We start from the raw sequence: 22,451 nt of genomic DNA on the forward strand, positions 1-22,451 counted from the left end.
TCTGGTAGGCCTAGCCACAGTAGCCTACTTGATTACAGCCTCAGTGTTCACAGTAAACGCAGCAACTCAATTAGGAAGGAAGCCTGTACAGTATATTTGTATTGACTGGGTTTATTAATACACCATCTAAAGTGTAATTAATAACTTTACCATGCTCAAAGTGATTTTAATTACATAAAAAAAAACCATTTAAATGCCCGAACCTACCAATAGGTGCCCTTCTTTGCAATGCATTGAAAACCTCCCGGGTCTTGAATCTGTGTAGGTTACAGAAATTAGGTGGTCACTGTTTTCCTCCTGAAATTAAGGATTGCCATAATAAAAGGGTCTGAATATTTATTGACAAGACATTTCAGCTTTCCATTTTTTAAATTAATTTGTAAAGATTTGAAAACATAATTCCACTTTGACATTACAGGGTATTGTGTGTAGGCCAGTCACAAACACATGTAAATGTAATCCATTTTAAATTCAGGCTGTAACACAACAAAATGTGGAAAAAGTCAAGGGGTGTGAATACTTTCTGAAGGCACTGTATTACCCTTATGATGTTCACAATGTCCATGAAAACAAACTGTGTGTACTCAGATCACTGAATATCCCATTGCCAAATACCCTGCCCAATTTGACACTATCACAGGCAAATTTCAGCCAGCCATACTAGTGACGTACTGCTTCCTCAGTATTTATGATTCACTGGGGTTTGCTTTGGCAACTACCATCACAGGTACCAGTTTAGTAATCTTACAGATACTAAAACTATTAAACTAACAACTGTAACACTACTGATATGGGGTTAAGGTAAGGGCTAAGGGTAGGCCAATGGTTTTGGATAGTTTTGGAACAATTTATTGATTTAGTTGAGAATCTATAAAACAATCCGTAAAGGGATTCTGATAAATTGAGATGAAACTATGGATAAGTAGAATGAAACATTAACACGTTGCTGCATGGAAAAATAATTTATTAACTCATGAATAATTTATTAACTTTGATCTGGTTAGCGTCAAGGTATGTCTGGGTGTACATCTTAAAATGGCTTCCTCTCATCATTCTCCTTTATCTGCCCTGATCTGGCGAGACAGGATAGGTGAAACCCCTGATCTGGCCAGACAGGACAGGAGAAAGCCCTGATCTGGCCAGACAGGACAGGAGAAAGCCCTGATCTGGCCAGACAGGACAGGAGAAAGCCCTGATCTGGCCAGACAGGACAGGAGAAAGCCCTGATCTGGCCAGACAGGACAGGAGAAAGCCCTGATCTGGCCAGACAGGACAGGAGAAAGCCCTGATCTGGCCAGACAGGATAGGTGACAGCAATTTGACGGAACCCTAATAGAGGGCTTCCTTTTTCCAGTCCTGTAGATTTGGATCAGTGCGGCTGAAGGGAAGAGGTTGACCAAAGGAAGCCACATTAGACAACTGAGTTGTACCCACATAGGCTCCTGGTTCTCACCATTCCCCCATCAGATCCAAGGCACTATGTGACCGACCCCAGGGACCGTAATAGTGCTAAATGCTTGACATGAGCACCCAATGGGTTAAAAACAGCGCAAACACCAGACGCATTGACCACAAGTAGCAACACAACCTCTCATCTGCAGGCCAATGACAGTATCAATTGGTGCTTATAGGCACTTTTGTCTAGAGGCAGTGGAAAACACCTACTGCACAGACATACAGCAATTCACATATTTCAAAGTACTGTCAATCATTTTAGATGACAAAGCCACATTTTAAAGCACAAAAAAAAACAGTATTCACTTGACTCCATGTTAACTCCACAGAACAAAGTTATACACGCAGAATCTGCATTCAAACCATTAACTTGCATTTGCTGAATAACAGTAATGTATTAGCTAGTTGCTTTTGTTTGAATTTACACTAACGAAATACAAAGCAGTTGAATCATTGTAGAGCATCATATGCCACATAACCTAGAAGCCACTTGAAAGAACCATGAATTTAGCCTGTCCAAAATATCTACCTATCCCCTCACATAAAATGTATTTGCAACATTTCACAAACCCCCTTAGCTGTACTACACAGAGAAATAAGATCAAGATGTGCAACTGCAAGGCCTACAATATGTTTAAACTTTTCCCTGTGCCAGCCCTCATTTCTACTTTTAACACAACTGTATCTTCTGGACTGTAACCCCCACACACTAGTGCCACGCTAGTGTGAGAACTCTGGCATTGGTGCCCCCTTCTGTATGTGATGGAGAATATAAAATGGGGTCTCAGAATGAGAACACAAGATCAAACACCTAGGGCTCCTTTCCTGGAAAGAGGTTAATTCTAATCTTGGACTAAAACGCATCCGTGATAGACTTCTCTGAAAGTGCTTTTTGGAACAGGAATAGGCATGATTTGGGTCTGGGAAACCAGCATCTACAACAGGGGTGTTATACTCATTTTGCCCCAAAGGGCCACATTCTGTCTTCACTGAGGTCCACTTCTATTGGTTATATTGCTTGCTGGCAAAATTGGCAAAAATAGTTCTCTATCCATCAAATTTTCTATTTGCCTCGACGGTCTAGCTTTCATTTCGATGACTGTTAACAAGCTGGACAGAGTTTAGAGACTATAAATTATGTCCACTATAATTTCTACGCAGTTTCGATTTGGTTTTAGGCATGTCAATTGAGATCGGAATAATTTTTTCAATTGACGCCCCTGATCTACAGTATAGCCGTGTAATGTCAAATTATTTGAATAGTTTGATTTCATTAATCTTAAATTGTTGATTAATAAGCAGCAAAGGGCTCACTTTTACGAGAGACAATAACAATTGTTATCATACAAATTTGAAAATTGTTTGAGTAACCCATATGTAATTAAATTAATCCCGAGTGGTGCAGCAGTCTAAGGCACTGCATCTCAGTGCAAGAGGCTTCACTACAGTCCCTGATTCATATCCAGGCTGTATCACATCTGGCCATGATTGGGAGTCCCATAGGGCGGCGAACAATTGGCCCAGCATCGTTCGGGTTTGGCCAGGGTAGGCAGTCATTGTAAATAAGAATTGGTTTTTAACTGACTTGCCTAGCTAAATAAAAGCTTAAAATATATATATATAATAATTAAAGTCATAGAAATGTTACATAACCAGGCAATATTGTTGTTGTTTCTTGGGTGGAATTTTGTTGTTGATAGCCCAACATTCATTTGTGGCACCTGAGAGTGATTAATCTTACCCAACCTGGAGCTAAGGGAGTGTAGTATAGGCAATTTCCTCCTAAAAGGTCAAGCTTTTGAATGTCAAGCTGAACCGGCTAAATCTAAGTCAGGTGGGGATCCCTTGGCCTTTACAGTTGTTGCTGGATGACTTGGGCTAAGTCTTGAAAAAGCTGTTGTTTCACTAGACATGTGTGCATTAGTTTGCACTACAGATGTCAACAGCAGATACATCTGCTATGAAAGAGAAATGCCACTATGCAATCTTTTCATTGCTTTTTAGATCTGTTAAATGGTCTTGCCTGGATTGTGGACTGTTCATTTGCTAACCATTTATTTGAATTAACTGATTCTGAATGAACTGTTTTGATTGCAATACATATGCATATCAGTTCAACTGTTACTAGCAAAAGAAGCCCAGAGGATGAAAGTTAATTAAATAAAAAATATAAATCAGTGGCTTTTTTGCAGACTAAGGCAGCAGCATTTCCCTCCACCCTTACCCTGTCATTCAGTATCAACATACAAAACTCACAGTACACTTTAATATCTAAAGATGGTCAACTCTGCCATGATAAAACTCAACTGGCATCCCATGTACTGCAAAGTGAAGTCAATCCAAAGCACACCTATCTATCCATCCAGCCATCATCTCACTGTGAATAGAAAACTTTTCCCCACTGAGCAACATAAGACCATGGCACTGTAGAGGAGACAGGCCAGCCAGCTCCCTGCCTCAGCCCCAGTACCTGGTGTACAACAAGGCAACAGCCCACCTCTCTCCAAAGGTCAACACCCCTCCCTCGCACTGAAATACTGCTCTTCCCACACCCCACAAGCAACAGCAATATAGATTAACATTTGACTAGAAGCTGAGCGGTGGCAGATAAATCTCCAAGAGGTCAACGCCTCAGGGGGAATCTCCTTTATCACAGCCTAGGGGTAGGCTGGCCCTCTTATCTATCCAACAGACTGACAGAGGGCCACCAGACTCTCCTTTGGAGACACACCAATGAAAACAAACAAATTGGCTGCTCTTCATGCAAAAGTCCCCCTGGGTGTGGCCTTTTGGCGAGGCGGAGCGAGGGGGTCACCGGGAGGAGCTGCGCTCTTTGCTGACACAGTCGTCCTTGGTGCTGCTGTCTCCGTTGGATATCATACCGCACGTCTTCCTCTTCTTCCGCCTGTGAGACATGGCGTCCCCCTCCGAGCCCGACTCAGCCTGTAGGAGAGAGGGGCAAACCAGAGGTGGGGGAGGTCTTGGATACATCTCTACATAGAACATACTACATATCTATTACATTCCATTTACATATTGGGGGGGGGGACTAGGTGTCACTGTCCCTCATACACACGGTCTACTCACAAACACCCGTCACCAATTTATTATGCTATATACAGACAATCATCTGATGACAGTAGTGTTCTTATTCAACCAGTAGAACACGCAAGTCAGCAGAACAGAATATTCTCTCCAGGGGGAAGGCAGGGCCTACCAACCATTACACAAGGGTAACCCCCAACCTCCACCCAACAGTCCAACCTGATATGGATGTATATGTAACTGGAGGGGCATGCTGACCACCAAGCTATTCAACACCAGTTCCCCCAGTACCAGAAACCCAAGACCCGTGGCCACGTTTCTGTGATCCAGCAGGACAACTTAGAGGGAACAATAGTAACTTGTAATTTCTTCCATCTAGACTTCCGTTATCTCTGACTGCCTTCTAAATGTAATATCAAGGCATGTTGTTGCCTGCATGCAGTAGTGAGAGAGACAGGACATTTGCATTACAGCCTTTCAAAGTGAGGGGACGTGTGGCGCTATACAGTATGTGTGGCCGTTTCACATGCACATGTGTGGCAGACCCCGTGACATCTGCCCGCATGTGAACAGGTGCCTGCTGCCCTCTATCTTACACCCAGCTCAGGGGTCCCTAGAGTTGGAGGCTACTGTATATTCATGTGTGTGAATGTCACACTGTGTGTGTGTGTGTGTGTGTTTTTTGAGGGAAGAGGATGTACCTCTGAGTCTGAGTCAGAGGAGCTGGAGGAAGAGGAGGAGGAAGAGTCACTGGAGCTGTCCGAGGCGATGCCAGTCGATTCCTGGAGGTCCACTTTGTCTGCCAGGGTAGCCATGTCTGGCCTCTCCTGCTTCAGGATACTAAGAGAGAGATTTTATGCATGAAAATAAATACCCTCCTTGTGGAAGTTTGTGGATCTGGGTGCAAATATATTAGAGCATTATCATGAAAGACCACGCAAAGGAATATCAGAGGCCATTCTTCTACAATGTATTTTCCCATTGAGGTACCTACAAAGGTAGCTATGGGTGACATTTTTGCAAAAAGTACTATAAACCTCAATCTGGCAGTATGATTTAATTTGAAACATCTCTTCAGCAAGGTCCATTATAAGGAGGCGACTATTTATGTATTGCTTGGATATCAAACTCTAGTTAAATAATCACAATACAACACACATTGTTGAAGTTTAATTTAATTACGCTGCCAGATAATAAATTAATTTGCAGTAGTTTTTGCACAAATCAGTGCCCCTTTGGACCCCGAAAATGTTGCCCAATGTATGGACTGGGGCTTTTGGTCCTCGCTGCTCCCGGGTCTCGTGGGTGGGGAAGCAGCATCAGCACTTGTGCCTTTGCACTCGGACATCCCAGGCACTCGTACCCAGAGGTTCCATGTGGATGCCAGTGCCAGAGCGGGCATGACCCATTATTTACAGAACCTGCCAACACACTTTTTATTGGTTCCCATAAGTTTGGAAGCCCAGAACCAAATCTTACATGAATGCTGCCCTCTGACCAGCTACTGGATTTGATGGGAGGGGGTGGTCATGACATATTTGGCCTGGTGCGATTGGCCGAACCAGGGGGGATCCTATAGACCAGATGTATTCAACTCTTACCCTGTGAGGTACGGAGACTGCTGGTTTTCTGTTCTACCTGATAATTAATTGTAATCATCTGGTGTCCCAGGTCTAAATCAGTCCCTGATTAGAGGGGAACAATGAAAAAACAAGTTTGGGGGTTCTAGAGGTTCACATCACCTCCTCTGTAATCATCTCGGTCATCTATGGGCCAAACTAACCCCTTCCCATCCGAAAAATCTAAAGATGCCAGGTGAAAGTTCACCCCTGCTAAATCGTAATTAGTCCAAATAAACAGTGACACAAAACCCAGTGCGTGCAGAATTGTTCCTCATATTCCACAGCCTCCCGACAGTCAAAATATTTTAAAGTTTCTTCTTTCACGAGGTGTTCCTACAGCTGTGGGGGTTCTGTTAGGAGTGCTTACCGATACCACTTCCTTGATAGTTTGGGCCGGCCCCGCACAGTTTTATGCCACACGATGGGGAAGTTGGTGGTGCTGGCAAAGTTCTGAGTGATAGCGATGGTGGTGTCCATGTTGAGAACCACATGCCACCAGCCTCCTAGAGAACAAGCAACAGAGATGACCAGGATTAGGTTTCGGATCACCAAACCACAGAAAAGAAAACACAGAATGGCCATGGTGTATTTTTGTACATCTGACCTTCTAACATGGCAGAAAACATACTCTGTCCGGGGTATTTTGATGAAAATCTTAGTTATTAGTTTCCAAGACCTTTATGGAGTGGAGGAAGAGGTGGGTGGAGAGACAGAAATAGTAAGGTATGGATGGACATCTTCAGAGGAGACAGAACAGCCTGTCCAACAGGGTTCTGCTCTTGAATAAAACACACTCCCTCACATACTCTCTCAACCATCAGGACCTAATACTCTGGTCTCCAACTTGAGTAAACAGGAAACGTTCAAGATCTGGACCAGATCCAAAGGAAACAGAGTTTAATCCCATCTTATCAGTCAGTTAACGCAGGAGGGTGCAGGGTATTAGGGTAGGTCAGTAACACTGGATTAACCTCTGCAACCATGTCGATCACTTAGCCCTACAATAAGTGTGGTTGTAAACAAGGTGGTGGCTACACTTCTTGTTGATATTCATGGAGAGAGCTAGCAGAAATGGGATAGCTAGGATAGCCCAGCTACATAGTGAAAGTAAAAAGCTGTGAATACATACATTACATATGACCGGACAGTTTATTACATACAAAATGGATCGCTCCTACAGAGTGAGTCATGTGGCTGTGGCTTACTTTATAAAGCATGCAGAGAAGCATCAAGTTACTGCTCGATTAAACATTAGAATGAGTAAAATGAGTGACCTAAGCCAGAGTTTGGTATGATCGTTGGTACCAGGCACATCAGTTCCAGTATCTCAGAAACTGCCACCCTCCTGGGCTTTTCACGCACGACAGTGTCTAGGGTTTACAGAGAATGGTGCGACAAAAAAAAAAAACATTCAGTCAGCAGCAGTCCTGTGACCTCTCCCATGGATGAGAGGTCGAGGGAGAATGTCAAGAATCATGTAAGCTAACAGGCTGGCCACTAACAGACAAATAATGGCGCAGTACAACAGTGGTGTAAACGGCATCTCAGAATACACAACTCGTTGGTCCTTGTCACGGATGGGCTATTGCAGCAGACGACCATAGAGGATTCCACTTCTATCAGCTAAAAACAAGACGACACTGCTGCAGTGGGCACGTGATCACCAACACTGGACAATTGGAAAGTGGAAAATCATTGCCTGGTCCTATAAATCCCGGTTCCTGTTGCATCATGCTGATGGCAGAGTCAGGATTTGGTGTAAACAGCATGAGTCCATGGACCCATCCTGCCTGGTACAGGCTGGTGGCAGTGGTGTATTGGTGTGGAGAATGTTTTCCTGCCACACGTTAGGGTCCCTTGATATCAATTGAGCAACAAATGTTTCCGCTATTTTGTAGAATCCATGCTCCAAAGAATTCAGGCTGTTCTGGAGGCAAAGGGGGGTCCAACCTGGTACTAGATGTGTGTATCTAATAAACTGGCTGGTGAGTGTATGGCACACACACACATATACAGTACCAGTCAAAAGTTTGGACACATCTACTCATTAAAGGGTTTTTATTATTACTATTTTAGGCTATCTTCAGTATACCACCCCTACCTTGTCACAACACAACTGACTGGCTCAAACACATTAAGGAAAGAAATTCCACAAATGAATGTTTAACAAGGCACAGCTGTTAATTGAAATACATTCCAGGTGACTACCACATGAAGCTGGTTGAGAGAATGCCAAGAGTGTGCAAAGCTGTCCTCAAGGCAAAGGGTGGCTAATATAAAATATATTTTGATTTGTTTAACACTTTTTTGGTTACTACATGATTCCATATGAGTTATGTCATAGTTTTGATGTATTCACTATTATTCTACAATGTAGAGAATAGTTAAAATAAAGAAAAATCCTTGAATGAGTAGGTGTGTCCAAACTTTTGAGTGGTACTGTATATATGCGTATATATAATCACAGCTATAATTTATGTATTCACAGCACATAACATTGGTATATCACTTCTCATCAAAGACCTTTCATACTCATTGTATGTTCTGCCCTACTTTTATATATTTCCTAACTAACTGAACCCTGGCCTTTTCAGATCTTGACAAATGATTCAAAATCGCTGAAGATTAAAACTACTTCTCTCTCTCCAGTCAAACAGTGAAATACAGACCAGACATGTCTATAAAGTGGCAGCGGTAGCCCACTGACCAGGAACAAACACGGTCTCCCCTGGTCCCTGCAGAATCTCCAGGGGTCTGAACTCAGCAGGCCAGGTTGGCTGCTGGGTGCGTGGGTACACCACGTTAAACCAGGTGATGGCCTCGTCCTGCTGGTTGCCCCCGTCATCCCGGGTCACCTTGATCAGCTCCCGGGGTGTGTGGGTGGGGAACAAGCACCAGCGCTTGTGCCCCTGCACCAGGGCATTCCAGGCACTCGTACCCAGCGGGTCAATGTGGATGCCAGTGCCAGAGCGGGCAGGACCCATTACAAACCATCTGAGAAAAAATAAAAAATAAAGGGACAGGTGTTACCAGAGTTAGTTCAACTTCACAGAACATACAATAACATTGCAGCTATTTTAGTTAACAATGTTACTGAGAATAGCTCTTACCTGTAAGGGGGCCGACGCTTCTCCCCGGCGAACTGGAAGAGGTCGTCCCTAAAGTAAACTGGCACCTGGTAGTCCTCCAGCAGCTTACGGCGCTTGGCGTGCTCGCCGTAGCTGCTGTCGAAAATATAGAGTGGGCTGTCGTCCTGTGTGGACTCCAGGTACTCCACGTAGTACTTCATCTTCATCTTCACAGAGTAACCGTCGTTGTCCTCACCACACTTGAACTTCTGGTTGCGGTACTTACGTTTGAGGCGCTCCATGGTCCACTTCTCACGGGCGGGCCAGGTGTCCTGACAGTTGAGCAGCACCACAGGTTTGTAGGGCCTCTCAAAGCGCTGGATGAACTCCTCTGCGCTGAGACGCAGGGTGTCCACACGCTCAACATTGTCCTGTGAGACGCATATGTCAAGTCAGTTTGTGTGGGTGAAAAAGAGAGGGTTGAGGGCTATATTTCATGAATGTACGACTATTTTAATCAATAACCTTTCTACCAATATAAATGACTTTGTACTGAATTCGAAGGGAACACTAGTCATTTCTGACTTAATGCTTCCCAGTCATTTAGCCTAGTATTGGTCTCACGGATTGAGGTTGAGTGTTTTACAAAACTGCATCACAATAAAAGATCAATTGTTTTTGAATGCAATGCAACCAACTGGAACATTAAGGAGTAAACTTGGAGGAAGACCATTTGATCTGGGGCAAAGGGAATACAAAGGGTAATGGGCATTTTTGTTCTGCTTTTACATGGAATGACAGGGTCTGAATGTCAACTTTATTTATTTATTATTTTCAATGACAGTGGGTTAACTGCCTGGTTCAGGGGCAGAACGACATTTGTACCTTGTCAACCCAGGGTTACTAGTGCAACGCTCTAAACACTAGGCTACCTGCCGCCCCAGGTTGAGGTTAAGTTCAGAAACTCAACACCAAAAGAGAAGGAATGAAACAAAAATGCTGAGATGAGTTGTTAACCTATAGGACAACTCTTGAAACTACCTAAGTTTTGAGTGTCATGGGTATTCTTAGCAACCCAGAGCAGCCCTTCTTATCTCTTGTGATGAAAACAAATCTGCTGAACTTGGCAATAACCCAGTGTCCCACATGGAGCAAAGAAAATGCCCTCCATTGGGCTTTTTTCATACATACAGTTAACAATGAAGTTGGTTGTAAGATCAATGCATTATCAATCATATATTGACACAATCACTACAACAACGTAACAGTGTTTTATCAGAACGCACTATGGAAAAGGTATGGGCCTTCCTAACCATGGTAGTTATTTATCTCCGAGGACAAGGGCAATAATTCCTACAGGCATAATACAATTACAGTCGTCTTATAAAATATAAACAATGGATCGAGGTGGACAAAATACCTTCAGCTGTCTATTGGGTCTGAGAACATGGGTCAGTAGGCTGGCTACCTGTTAGTGGTGACAGGCTAATATAATATTAACATGTAAGCCTCAATGAAATACAAATGTAACAATGTCACTATTTCACAAATAAATAACTATACACCGTCAAACTAATGTGGTCAATAATTAACGGAATGGGATGTGGCACAGTGTTCGAGTCCAGACTGACCGATTTGACAGTTGCGCCAATGAAGTCCGCTGCGCGCTGAAAGTGCAGCAGCAGCCTACGTGACCAACCGCACTGGTTTTGTAAGGTGAAACGTGTTGAAAGAGCTAACATGGCTGGCTAGCCTAGCATGGATAGCTTGCTACCGACAGTTTACCTTCACTGAGCGGTGTGACACATCGAAAGTCTCGCAATAGTCATGTTTCGTCCAGTCTGAAGAGTCCTTCAGCTCAGGTCTGGCGCTCCGCTTCGCCTCTTTGATCCTCTTCTTACTTTTATGGTTCATTCCTGCGAATTTAGGCACTTGAGCTAGCTAGCTGGACTGGGGTGCATAGACAAACACATTTGCTAGCTTAACTTGCTAGTAACTATAGTGAAGCGAACGTTAGTTGAGTGGCTAGTCTTTAGTTAAAGTTAACCGGTAAGCAACTTAATGAGTACTTTGTTGGTGTTACTGAAACACGACACGTTGGCCTTAAAATTAAAATGTTCTAAGCGCACTTTTAATAGCGAGGAGGAAGCTGCCCAGATGAAATTAGCTAAGCAGCTCACTACAACAATGCTCTTGCAACCAAACCCGGGTCCCTACAATTTGAAGCCCGCCCACCCAGTGAGCCGTAGGACGCTCGTTGGTCACATATAAGAGCGAGCCATAAAACCGATTGGATAAAATGTAAAATACGCCTTCCAACCAGTGATTAGCACATGTCATTGGCTGTATACGTTCTACGTTTTCCCGTCCTCCAGCAGACAGTCGCAAGCGTGTTTTTTTTAGAAGAGACGGGTTTTATGACAGTAAACGTAATGTTTTACCACTGAATTTATTTACTAACTCTCACTTTCACAATTGGGATGGTAAATAGAAAACAGAGCAACTGAGATGTCCAACATAGTGCAGAAATCGTTCACATTCGAAGAATACGAAGACCCGAAGCAATCACTGAATGTTTCCATCCCTGAGGTTGTTGTGCACTTTCTCTACACTTTTTCCATTTGGAACCAGCGATGTTCCTGTAAATAATATTGTTCGCCTACAACTGCATTGTGGTAATTGGCCCTGAAGCCTGCCGAGTTCCTTGGAGAGATGTACAGAATATATGCTGCCAGGCAGACTTTTCTGAATCAATGGAAGTTGACATTCATCATGTGAACTGTAATCATGTCGTTTCTCCCCTCTGTACTAGGTCCTTGACCCACAATATGGGATGCATGTATGGCCCTCTGCAGTGGTATTAGCACAATATGTGTGGACACATAGGGAAGAGCTGATGCACAAAACAGTGCTAGAGGTAATTTACTGAACCAAACGAATTCAGTTTACTCCAATTCACGTATTTACCATGTAAATTGTTTCTAAACCAAACTATTGAATCAGAATGCACTGCTGTTTGTTTACAGCTTGGCGCTGGCGTGTGTTTACCTGGTGTGGTGGCAGCAAAGTGTGGGGCACAAGTGATCTTGTCAGACAGTGCAGAACTTCCACTGTGCCTGGAGAACTGTAGGCGCACCTGTGAAGTGAATGAACTGCCCAATGTGCGTGTGGTGGGTATTACCTGGGGAGAAGTCTCCCCAGACCTTCTGCTCCTCCCTCCATTAGACATCATCTTGGGATCGGACGTTTTCTATGAGCCTCAAGGTGAGTTCAGACTGACCAGTTAGTATGGAACATTTTGAACAGATCATTTAGATCTAACTGTGAATTTACAACTTTCAGATTTTGAAAATGTCCTGGTGACCATCTCCTTCCTCTTGAGAAAAAACCCTGAAGCCCAATTTTGGACAACTTACCAAGAGAGAAGGTATGCCTTTCAGGACCAGTCCATGGCTGTCAGGTAATGTCAAGTAAACATTACTCATTTTGATATTTTGTCTTCATGTATGTTCAGCGCCGACTGGTCCATAGAGGCATTGCTGCACAAATGGAACTTGAAGTGTCTCAACATTCCACTGGAGAAATTCCATGCCAACAAAGATCAACTAGCTGGATCAACACTTCCTGGAAGCCATACTATACAAATGATTATAACTGAGGACAAGGAAAGCTGAATGAAAGAATTGTCAATTTATCCTTCAGTTACTACCAGCAAGGCACATTCAAAGTCAAATAGTCAAGACGCAATACAAGATCAATGGTTCAAAATGCAATGAATTATAAAATAGTTTAAGTTGTATAGTGTTCTGTTAAAGTTTTAAAATAAAATGATAACCCAAATGTTTTTGAAGACAATTTTTATTCGCTTTCACATTGGACACCTATACAGACTCTTGCAAGGGGGAAAGATATGCACAAAGGGCACGACAGAATGCATTAAACAAAATTAGCACACCATACTTAGTGCTCTGAACATTTTAACCTGTTGAAAGACAGGCATTCTACCGATGGTGAATTTGTAGCAATCATTTAAGTTGGCCACCATCACAGCATTGTAGCCACAGGGGCATTCCGAGGAACACTGGAAACAGCCAAGCACTGCAACACGCCACCTTAACAGCTAACCAGCAATACTCAACTGCTACACAACTGCGCCTAGTGCACAAAAAAATACAGGAGAGAAGATTAGAGTCACAATGAAATGAAACAAAGCTACATAGCAAAGATGACCTGCAAGTAAATCCGTGCCTGGTTCTTTGCATACTTATTCTAAAAGCCCTATCCATTTGAACTTCTGTAATAGCCTTATACCAACCCTATAACAGCTGTCTTCATGAAACCCAAAATAAGTTGTAAAAGCTAGGCCATCAAATCTTCACTATGACAAATAGCCGTGCAGTCCAACAAATTGAAATCCCAGCAGTTTTAGCCCATTTACCTCAAAAGCACATTAAGCATAGTTTTTAATTTTTAAACATTGCACAATGAAAGACAAGCAGTCTGGGCAAACAAAAAAAGAAAAAAAATACACAGCCTTCAGATCAAGATACAATAATAACCTTTTACAGAGAAATCATTGTATGGACAGGGTCGTCAGTCTGAAGTGTGATGTCCTCATTGGCATCTCATCTGAAAAAAATGTTTGAAAGACAAGGATGTAAGAAACAGGTGTTGGAAAAAAAACTCAATTTTGTTTTCAACCTCTAGTAAAAGAAGTGGCGATGACTTGTTAATTTTACCACCCCTCCCTCCAGATAGACATGGAGACACCTCCAGGCCATATGTATGGGGTAATCAGCTGGCAATGTAATGCCAACTTCATGTGCATAGCACATTTCCCCCACATTAGCAGGAAACTAGTCTACATTTGAAAGAGCCAAATCAAAAGCTATGCAAACCCATTTCTGATGGTTGAAATGTTTTGGTTCAAGGAAGGAACCAAACGTCTTGAGACGCCCGGGCTTCACAAAAATTAGAAATCTTGTCATGAGAAACCAGTCAGACAAACCTTGGTTCCCTCCTGAGCACAAGTCTTTGCCCCCAAAAAGCAGAGAGCATGACCTGGAGGACAATGCAAGGCTTCTGTCCCTTGTCCTGCAGACGTACCTCAACACCACCCCAACACTGACTGCAACCGGCCTGCTCCATAGCAACCCCCACAGCAGCAGGTGCCCGGACAGCTCACACACCCAGCTCACTAACTGCTCATACTGCCTCAAACTCCTCTTTTGCAAACAGGATTCCGCAGCTTGGAGGAGAGAATTCCAGATTTTTTTATGAACATTTTATTTTTACGGTAAAAATGTATTCTCAAATGCCACACATGTACAATGCAAGAATGGACCTAAATTTCCTCTACACTGATAATGAACTGGAACATTGGGCAAGACAGAAAAATTGTGACCATGGAATAGTCCTCAAAATCCATCAAATGTGTGTTTAAGGCAAGCACAATATGGGAGTTTTCCATTCCTCTTTGCCATGCCCAGTGTTACAGTAATATGCATAACCACTGAGGTGGAAAGACTTAAAGTAGTTCACATTGTCAAAACATCCCACAACCAACCCCCTTCTATTCAACCACAGATAACCATGGAAAAGGGAGACTTAGTGCAAATCCATCCCACACATAATATCCCCATATCACCCTCCCTATGCTATTCATACAAACTAGTGTAACGCTAGACTTCGCCTCAAAGACGTCCCATCTCCTTGTCCAACACTTACCATTTTGTCAGTCATCTATGGGGTTTCAGCTCCATTCTCCCCAGGTGACTTGGGCTGGCTCTTGGATCTTGATCTTGAGGCTCTTTCTGCAGGGGTGTGGCTCCTGGAACGGGACTTTGACTTGGGAGACTTGGATCTGGAGCGGGACCTGGACGGGGACTTGGCCTTGTCTCTCTTGGGGGAGCGAGATTTGGAGCGAGAGTAGGAACGAGACCTTGATCGGCTGTTACGGGAGCGGCTGCGGGAACGAGATCGGCTTCTGCTCCGGGATCTGCTGCGTCTCCGACGCCTCGGACTGGTGAAGAAAAACGAGTGTAAGTTCGTTATGTCGAGTTATCACTTATCTAAAAACAGTTATAAACGTAAGGCCTCAAAACGCTGCTAAGTTACCAGGTCAATGAACCATGCTTGTAATGGTGGCTGATTGACGCTACATAATCGAAACAAGGGCCATAAGGTACCGTTAAAACATTCAAGTTCCTAAACAAACACTATACATCATAGCTAAGGTTAATAAAAAAATGATCACATAGCTAACAATGAAAAACGACCCAATCGAAGGAGAGCTAGAGCAACTACTTAACCATGTGCTCAGCTCTTACCTCCTACTTCGTCGGCCATCACCCCCGTACCTCCGGGGTGCACCTCCACGCCGACGGTCACCACGATCTCCACGGTCACCACCGCCTCCATGATGAGAATCTGGGGGACGTCCGTAACGGGCCATCTGGACTCTTAGTTCGCGTCCGTCCAGCACGGCACCATCCATTGCGTCCATCGCATCCTCTGCGTCCCGCTTGTCATGGAATCGCACAAAGGAGAACCCTCTGCTCTCTTTCGTATAACGATCTCGGGGGATGTAAACATCTCCTACCCTACCATACTTTTCAAAGACACGGCGAAGGGTCTCAGGTGATGTTCGGTACGTCAGATTATCCACTTTAAGAGAAGTCATGCCCTCAACATCGGGCGGGGGCCTACCATAGCTCATGTTGCAGATAGGGCCTTAGTTAGCCTAACTAACAAACACGCAACGGTACTACCAGAAAATGTGGGTGAAAGGTCAACACCCGCTTAAAACTTTTGATTAAAATTATCGTACTTAATCAGCCTGCTCGCAATATGTCGAGTTTTTCTTAAAAAAATGCAATATAGCTTTCCAAATTTATAACGATTTCCTTAGCACCGACCATTTGTTAGAACGAGATGTTATCCCTTGCTCCTCCTCGTTGAATGAGGTTGAAGAGTAACGCTGCTGCGTATTTATTTGGAGGGAAAAGCAACACATCTTCAAATTACAATTTTTTAAATCATAATTCAATGCACCAAAATATATTATATTATATACAAACAACTCGGAGGGGGGACACATGGAAAATACCTTTAATTTAATAATGTTTTTTTTTTTTGACCCGGAAACGAGATCAGCCGTCAGACTACAGCAAATAAACTCAGTTTCCCAGTGGGCTTTGGGCTGTACGTCTTGAAATGTCAGCTGACTATCTCACATGACGAACAGTTTTGGTCACTCACTGTGAAAAATATTCAAAGACCATTTTTATACTAGACGGGAGAAAAGTATCGTATACTAGGATTGTAGTATTGTAGGATTCTTTCTAGGATTTGAGTCCGTATGGTATCTCCACAAGCCCTAGCTTGCACAAACAAGGACTATACAGTGCAGCACCCGACTCGGTAAATTGTTTTCATCTCAAGTGGCTAAACAGACAAAAGCAAGGAAATACTTACTATAGTGATTATTTGGTAGCATATCTACCTAGATACATGTATTGTCTTGACAATAGCTAATATTCATAGCATAGCATCCTTTCTCTACAGATATCCACCAAGGGTTGTTTTGATTCTGTTCTTTTTCAGATGAGCTGTGGACCCCTTCAGAAGTTTTTTTAGCTAACCCATTTCGTCAAGTAATATTACAGTGACACCCTGTAGCAAGCATGGGTCCAGAGGGAAAGACACTCTTGAACATCATAATCCTGGGTTTTGGATTTATGTTCATGTTTACTGCTTTCCAAACATGCGGCAATATAGAGGTATGGTTGAACTGACAAATTATACATACAAATTCAAGCCACACAACTGTAAGGTACCTAAAGGGGACGTTAATATTGATGGTGTCAATTGTTTGTCTCATTTCAGCAAACTGTGATCAAGAGTTTCAACAGTACTGAATTCCATGGGAGTGGATACACAAGGTAATTCATTGTGATGCTGAAATACGGTGACTTTGACCTATGTGGCTCCTATGATATAGATTAGAACTGTTGGAAAATTGTAATCCTGTCTCTCTCTCTCAAAGAGGTCTCCAAAGTAATTGAACCTGCCCAGTTTTGGCAACAAAGTTGACTTTCAGTTCTCTACAATATCCCAGTTTCCTGAAGTATTTTGTAAATAACATGCATATGACTGTGGGCCTCGTCTGTGATTTAATTGCTGCTGTTGGCCTTTATGGACATCTTAATGACACCACCCGTGGCAGGCAAACACCAGGCTGTTTGTTGTTCAAACACATCCTCATTGAATAAAGTTCCTGCACTTTTAGCCATGTTGCTAACATCTTCTATGAATAGTGGTATTACATTGGCGCAATATCATCTAATTAGTTTTTACACGTGTCTTTACATGTAGCATGGCCATCATCTATGGAGTTTTCTCTGCATCCAACCTGATTGCTCCCTCAGTAGTGGCTGTTATAGGACCCCAGTTGTCCATGTTCTTTAGTGGACTAGTATACAGGTGAATACACTATTTTGACCTTTCTTTAAATCAACCCACTGTAGCCTATACCTGTTTACAGAACTGTTTATCTATTCTCTCTGAGTGTGCATAAAGTACTTGTTTTCATTAGCTTATTCGTTATGTTAATACTGTCCAATGTTTTATTTCCAACAGTGGATACATTGCCATGTTCATCCACCCCTACACCTGGAGCTTCTACACAGCGTCTGTAGTTGTTGGAATAGCAGCTGCAAGTAAGAAGACTGTGGTATTCTTACTTGAGAATTAACGACTTGTATTTCCTATCACCCCATAACCCTCTTTCTTTTCTCTTTCAATCTCTTTCCATCTGTGGCCTAGTATTGTGGACAGCTCAGGGGAACCTACTCACCATCAACTCTACAGATGCCACCATCGGCAGGAACAGTGGTATTTTCTGGGCCTTGCTACAGTTCAGGTACTTCTTCTTATCAGCATAACTGTATTGATTGCATCACTGTTTACCACAGCTTTTTTACTCTGGGACTGAATCCATGGTGTTGGACTGCCTAACATGTATCTATCCCATTTTGCAGCTTATTCTTTGGAAACATGTATATTTATTTTGCCTGGCATGGCCATGTTCACATATCAGGTATGTCATCAGTTTTGGTTAACTTTTTACTATAACAATGTAGATATCTTTTGAATGTATTCTACTTAGATTCATGAGTCTGTTCCCCTTTCCTTTGTATAGTATCTAGCATTCCCTCAGTTCCCTTGACATAATGAGGAAATCTAATTTTGTCCATAAGTTACTGACGCGTGCTGTGTGTGTGTGTGTGTGTCTAGATGAGGATCGCCAGACTGTTTTCATCTCACTCACGGTCATCAGCCTGGTGGGCAGCTTTCTGTTCTTCCTGATCCAGAAGCCGGATCCTGAGGCCACACCCTCCGAGGCGTCTGAGTCACTGCTGCAGACTGAGTCCACAGAGAGTGCCTCTATCGTCGTGTGAGTGCAGTCTGCAGACAGGCTGGGATGGAAAACATGGTCTAGGTCTAACGTTAGAGTAAACTAGCATGAGAAAAAATGTCCTTATCTACCCTTTTATTGACCAGAATCACGCATGTTGTCATGCATACATACACATGTAAAATATTGATATACTAATAGATATGCCATACAAATAGTGTTTGTGCATTCTGCACCTGCTGTTGTATGTAAGGTACTTTATATTCCTCCATAGGCCTGGGTTGAATCTGGATAATCCTGTATTCCTTTGTCTGGAAAGGCTGTACTTAAGTTTATTTATGGATTTCTCTTCCTTGCAGAGCGACTCCAGGTCTCGGTTCCCAGGCTCTGGATGCTTTCAGTGAGTCAGAGTTCATTGGTTGCTTTTTACTTCAATCTGTCATGTCAGCAACAAAGGCCCATAGCTCAGCTGACTGATATGTGCCCTCTTCTTACAGAGAAAGCGTTGCAGTTGTCTGTCACTAAAGAGATGCTACTGCTGAGTATCTCCATATCATACACAGGTGGGCAAATTCATTCCAATTAATTCAGGAAAAAAATGGTTTGGACTATTTCCAATATGAGGAACTTCTTTCAGTGGATGCTAGTATAGAAATATAAACGGATGCATATTCAATTGACATTGAGTATGTTTGTTTGAATGCGTAACCATAGGTTCTATGTGTGTAACTCTTGCTCCTTCTCCACCTTCAGGCCTAGAGTTGACATTTTACAGTGGGGTATATGGGACATGTATAGGAGCCATGACTCAATTTGGGGAGGATGCTAAGAGTCTGATCGGGCTCTCTGGTATTTTCATTGGCCTGGGAGAGATCCTGGGTGAGTCAGTCATTTTTTTATCTTCAGTGCTGTTTCGGATCACATGATACACGTGAGGTTTTGGAGGGCAGATAAAATGGTTGACAGGAAGGGACTGATGATTCGAAGAAGTCAATGATTCTGTTTCTGCTGTGCCTCTTTGTCCAGGAGGGGGTGTGTTTGGGATGCTGAACAAGTGCAACCGGTTTGGGAGAAACCCGGTCGTGCTGCTGGGGCTGATCACTCACTTCGTGGCCTTTTACCTGATCTTCTTGAACATTGCCAGTGATGCCCCTATTGCCCCAGAAGTGGGCACACACCTGCAGGCATACATCACCCCCAGGTACACAGCAGGGCTTACTCAGTTGGCCCATAAAACAATGACCATGGATTACTATTACAACAATTCTATGTACTTTGCATAAGAATACAGCAGGTCAGGACATGAGCATTATGTTAAGTGTAGCAGTAGTGCATAATTGCATTTCAACTCTATCAGGTTACTGCAGATTGTGTAAGGTTTCATGTCTGTATTAACCTGGGATGTTGAGGTGGCGTGGCATTGCCTTAATTGCTTAACCTGTTGTGTTGTTTGTTCAGTGTTGAGGTGGCTCTGCTGTGCAGCTTCCTGCTGGGCCTGGGGGACAGCTGTTTCAACACCCAACTGCTGAGCATTGTGGGATTCATGTTCCGGGAGGACAGCGCTCCTGCCTTTGCCGTTTTCAAGTTTGTCCAGGTACATTGATATCTGTTAGGCCTACACACACAAGATAGTTTGCTGTCTATGGTGATAATGTATTACTTTGAATGATTTGAAGAAATATCACATTGAGCTATTTGCTTGGTATATCCCTTGATGATTCCCTATACTTGCTAACCACAGTTGCTGTATTACAGTGGTGTAACTTGGTGCTCTTGTCCTCCACAGTCCATCACTGCAGCCTTGGCCTTCTTCTACAGTAACTATCTCCTGCTGCACTGGCAGCTGCTCATCATGGTTGTGGTGGGCTTCCTGGGCACGCTATCCTTCCTCGTGGCTGAGTGGGTGGTGGTCTCCAGCCGACGGGACACTGACTATGACAGCATATGACAACCAATGGGAGGAGGGGGTCACGGTGAGAGGTACTATTCACAGCTGGACGGGTCATCCGGGGAAGAGGAAGGTGTTACACCGACTATCAACCTAGCTATCCTTTGGAATCCTTCAACTGACCGTTTGACTGGCCCACCTCAGCCCCAATAAGCAGAGACTGTAGTAACGCTGTTTTAGCACAGTCATGCACAGCTCTATTGATTCTAATAAGCAGAGACTAGTAACACTGTTTTAGCGCGGTCATTCACAGCTCTTTTGATTTTTGCCTTTCAAGTGGAAGATACACTTAAATAGTGTATATTTACTTGGAGTGAATCAGTTGTGCACAGAGGAGCCTTTATTTTCATGTTCAATGTCATTCACTGTGCTTCTGTCTTCATGTAGATGTTCAGCAGGTTGGTTTCAATGTGCACTAGTCATTGACTAAGGTTTGGCTAGACTGCTATTCATACCAAGGTTTCCAGTCTCAACATGAATCTTATTATACTACTTAAATTTGATAGAAGAAGAAAACGTAGTACAATTGATTCTTGATAAGCGCACATTGGATATGTACTAACTCTGTTTACATGCAGTACAGTGTATCAGTTCAAATTCAAATAGACTTTTCACTTCTGCATGCTCAGATTTAGGATACACATTTAGAATACTCCCAAGCCATTGCATTTATCAGGACTCTACTGCATCCAGATGTCTTGTAAGATGGCACTTGTCATAAAGGGAGAAATTATCAAGAAGCATATACACTAGCTTATTGCAATTTAAATTATTTTTGTTATAGTGATATATGTACGAAGTTGTTGAACAATGCTCTAAATGTTATTTCTTTGTCAATATTTGCATCACACTTTCAGAGTATCTGTAGTATTCCATAGGTTTTGTCAAAAGTGGGATCCAAAAGGCCATAGATAGTGTATTGAGGATGATGGCATGGCTGTTGGATGAATGGTGAATTACAAAATGTAGACCAGAATTTTTATGTCTAAACTGCTCTAGGTTATATTGCTCTGTTTTAAAATGTCACATTGAATAACTCTTGAGCTTATGAGTTTATAAGGCTATGGTTTTATTTAGAACTCACATTGAAACAATGGCCTTTGCACTCTTCAAGCATTTATTTTTTGTTCTATATTTTCATCATGCAATTTCGATTGAGATCACAAACTGTTTACAGTGTTTGTGCTCCTCCTTGCCAAAAATGTGTAGTCTAATTCATGAATCCTTTCATTTATTGTGTGGATTGCTTAATGTAGAGTTCAGTTCTGTGGCACATGAAAACTGAGTTTGAAGATTGTTCAGAGCCAGAGCTATTGGATGTGATGCAATAAATAGGATTTTGAGGGAATAAACTGTGTTTTGGATTATGAACTAGATTTTTTTTATATACTTGAATGTAGTTACTTAGAAAGGCTCCAGGATATGCATGCTTGTTTTTTAAACATTTTTTTATTATAAAATTGTTATTTTGAGCCTTTTTTCGTGTCTGTATGATCCTTTTTGCATACATGGGTTGAGAACAGGTGATGCTTTGCATACTTTCTCAACAACACAACCCCTGTGCTACCTGATGAGGATTTGATGCCCGCCGCTGCCTTGTTGCTCAGCAACCAGGGACGCTGTGAGTCACAATGTGGGATGCAATTATGGTGTAATGGAAGGAGGTTACATCCAATCACAAAAGAGAACTGTACTCACTGTCATTGTTACGTCCAATACGGTTCTATGGTAGGCGTGAGAGATTAGAACCAAATTGAAACCATTTCTAAAACAAGGTTAGAAATGGCATTGGAATAAGAAACAACCGAGATTGAGTAGCAACGAACAAGTGTTGAAAAGTAACTGTTTAGGGAATATTTAATTCTAATTTACAGACACTTTTTATTTAGTATAGA

General features: G+C 42.7%; 4 protein-coding genes across 9 annotated transcripts; 2 read left to right on the forward strand and 2 right to left on the reverse strand.

Annotated features, from left to right (window-relative positions):
• Positions 1-319: 319 nt before the first annotated feature.
• Positions 320-11,363, reverse strand: LOC135554366 (bifunctional arginine demethylase and lysyl-hydroxylase JMJD6). Its single transcript, XM_064986637.1, has 6 exons — positions 10,976-11,363; positions 9,233-9,621; positions 8,830-9,116; positions 6,490-6,625; positions 5,202-5,340; positions 320-4,398 (listed from the first exon to the last, which is right to left on the reverse strand). The coding sequence occupies exons 1-6, from the start codon at positions 11,102-11,104 to the stop codon at positions 4,267-4,269; spliced, it is 1,212 nt and encodes a 403-aa protein (XP_064842709.1). The 5' UTR covers positions 11,105-11,363; the 3' UTR covers positions 320-4,266.
• Positions 11,364-11,455: 92 nt separating this feature from the next.
• On the forward strand, positions 11,456-13,024 carry mettl23 (methyltransferase 23, arginine). Its single transcript, XM_064986638.1, has 5 exons — positions 11,456-11,779; positions 12,003-12,107; positions 12,217-12,454; positions 12,533-12,617; positions 12,705-13,024. The coding sequence occupies exons 1-5, from the start codon at positions 11,699-11,701 to the stop codon at positions 12,862-12,864; spliced, it is 669 nt and encodes a 222-aa protein (XP_064842710.1). The 5' UTR covers positions 11,456-11,698; the 3' UTR covers positions 12,865-13,024.
• A 6-nt stretch (positions 13,025-13,030) lies between these two features.
• Positions 13,031-16,163, reverse strand: LOC135554369 (serine/arginine-rich splicing factor 2-like). 5 transcript variants are annotated; one of them, XR_010457688.1, is made up of 5 exons: positions 15,520-16,163; positions 14,918-15,212; positions 14,297-14,438; positions 13,750-13,819; positions 13,031-13,345 (listed from the first exon to the last, which is right to left on the reverse strand). XR_010457688.1 is itself a non-coding variant. In XM_064986643.1 (3 exons), the coding sequence occupies exons 1-2, from the start codon at positions 15,906-15,908 to the stop codon at positions 14,933-14,935; spliced, it is 639 nt and encodes a 212-aa protein (XP_064842715.1). In that variant the 5' UTR covers positions 15,909-16,163; the 3' UTR covers positions 13,031-13,819; positions 14,918-14,932. The 5 variants fall into 5 exon arrangements, 2 of the variants coding, with proteins under 2 accessions (XP_064842715.1, XP_064842714.1); XR_010457687.1 differs by lacking the exon at positions 14,297-14,438; XR_010457686.1 differs by having other exon boundaries at positions 13,031-13,819.
• LOC135554368 (UNC93-like protein MFSD11) lies at positions 15,149-22,033 on the forward strand. 2 transcript variants are annotated; one of them, XM_064986641.1, is made up of 14 exons: positions 15,149-15,231; positions 16,796-16,971; positions 17,078-17,133; positions 17,567-17,674; positions 17,831-17,910; positions 18,017-18,113; positions 18,232-18,290; positions 18,488-18,647; positions 18,968-19,008; positions 19,106-19,171; positions 19,362-19,487; positions 19,635-19,809; positions 20,067-20,202; positions 20,395-22,033. In XM_064986641.1, exons 2-14 carry the CDS (start codon positions 16,876-16,878, stop codon positions 20,554-20,556), a joined length of 1,362 nt encoding a protein of 453 aa, XP_064842713.1. In that variant the 5' UTR covers positions 15,149-15,231; positions 16,796-16,875; the 3' UTR covers positions 20,557-22,033. The 2 variants fall into 2 exon arrangements, with proteins under 2 accessions (XP_064842713.1, XP_064842712.1); XM_064986640.1 differs by lacking the exon at positions 15,149-15,231 and adding an exon at positions 16,403-16,612.
• The last annotated feature ends 418 nt before the right edge of the window (positions 22,034-22,451 follow it).

Source organism: Oncorhynchus masou, chromosome 14 (genome assembly GCF_036934945.1).
Source record: "Oncorhynchus masou masou isolate Uvic2021 chromosome 14, UVic_Omas_1.1, whole genome shotgun sequence".
Taxonomy (NCBI): Eukaryota; Metazoa; Chordata; class Actinopteri; order Salmoniformes; family Salmonidae; genus Oncorhynchus; species Oncorhynchus masou.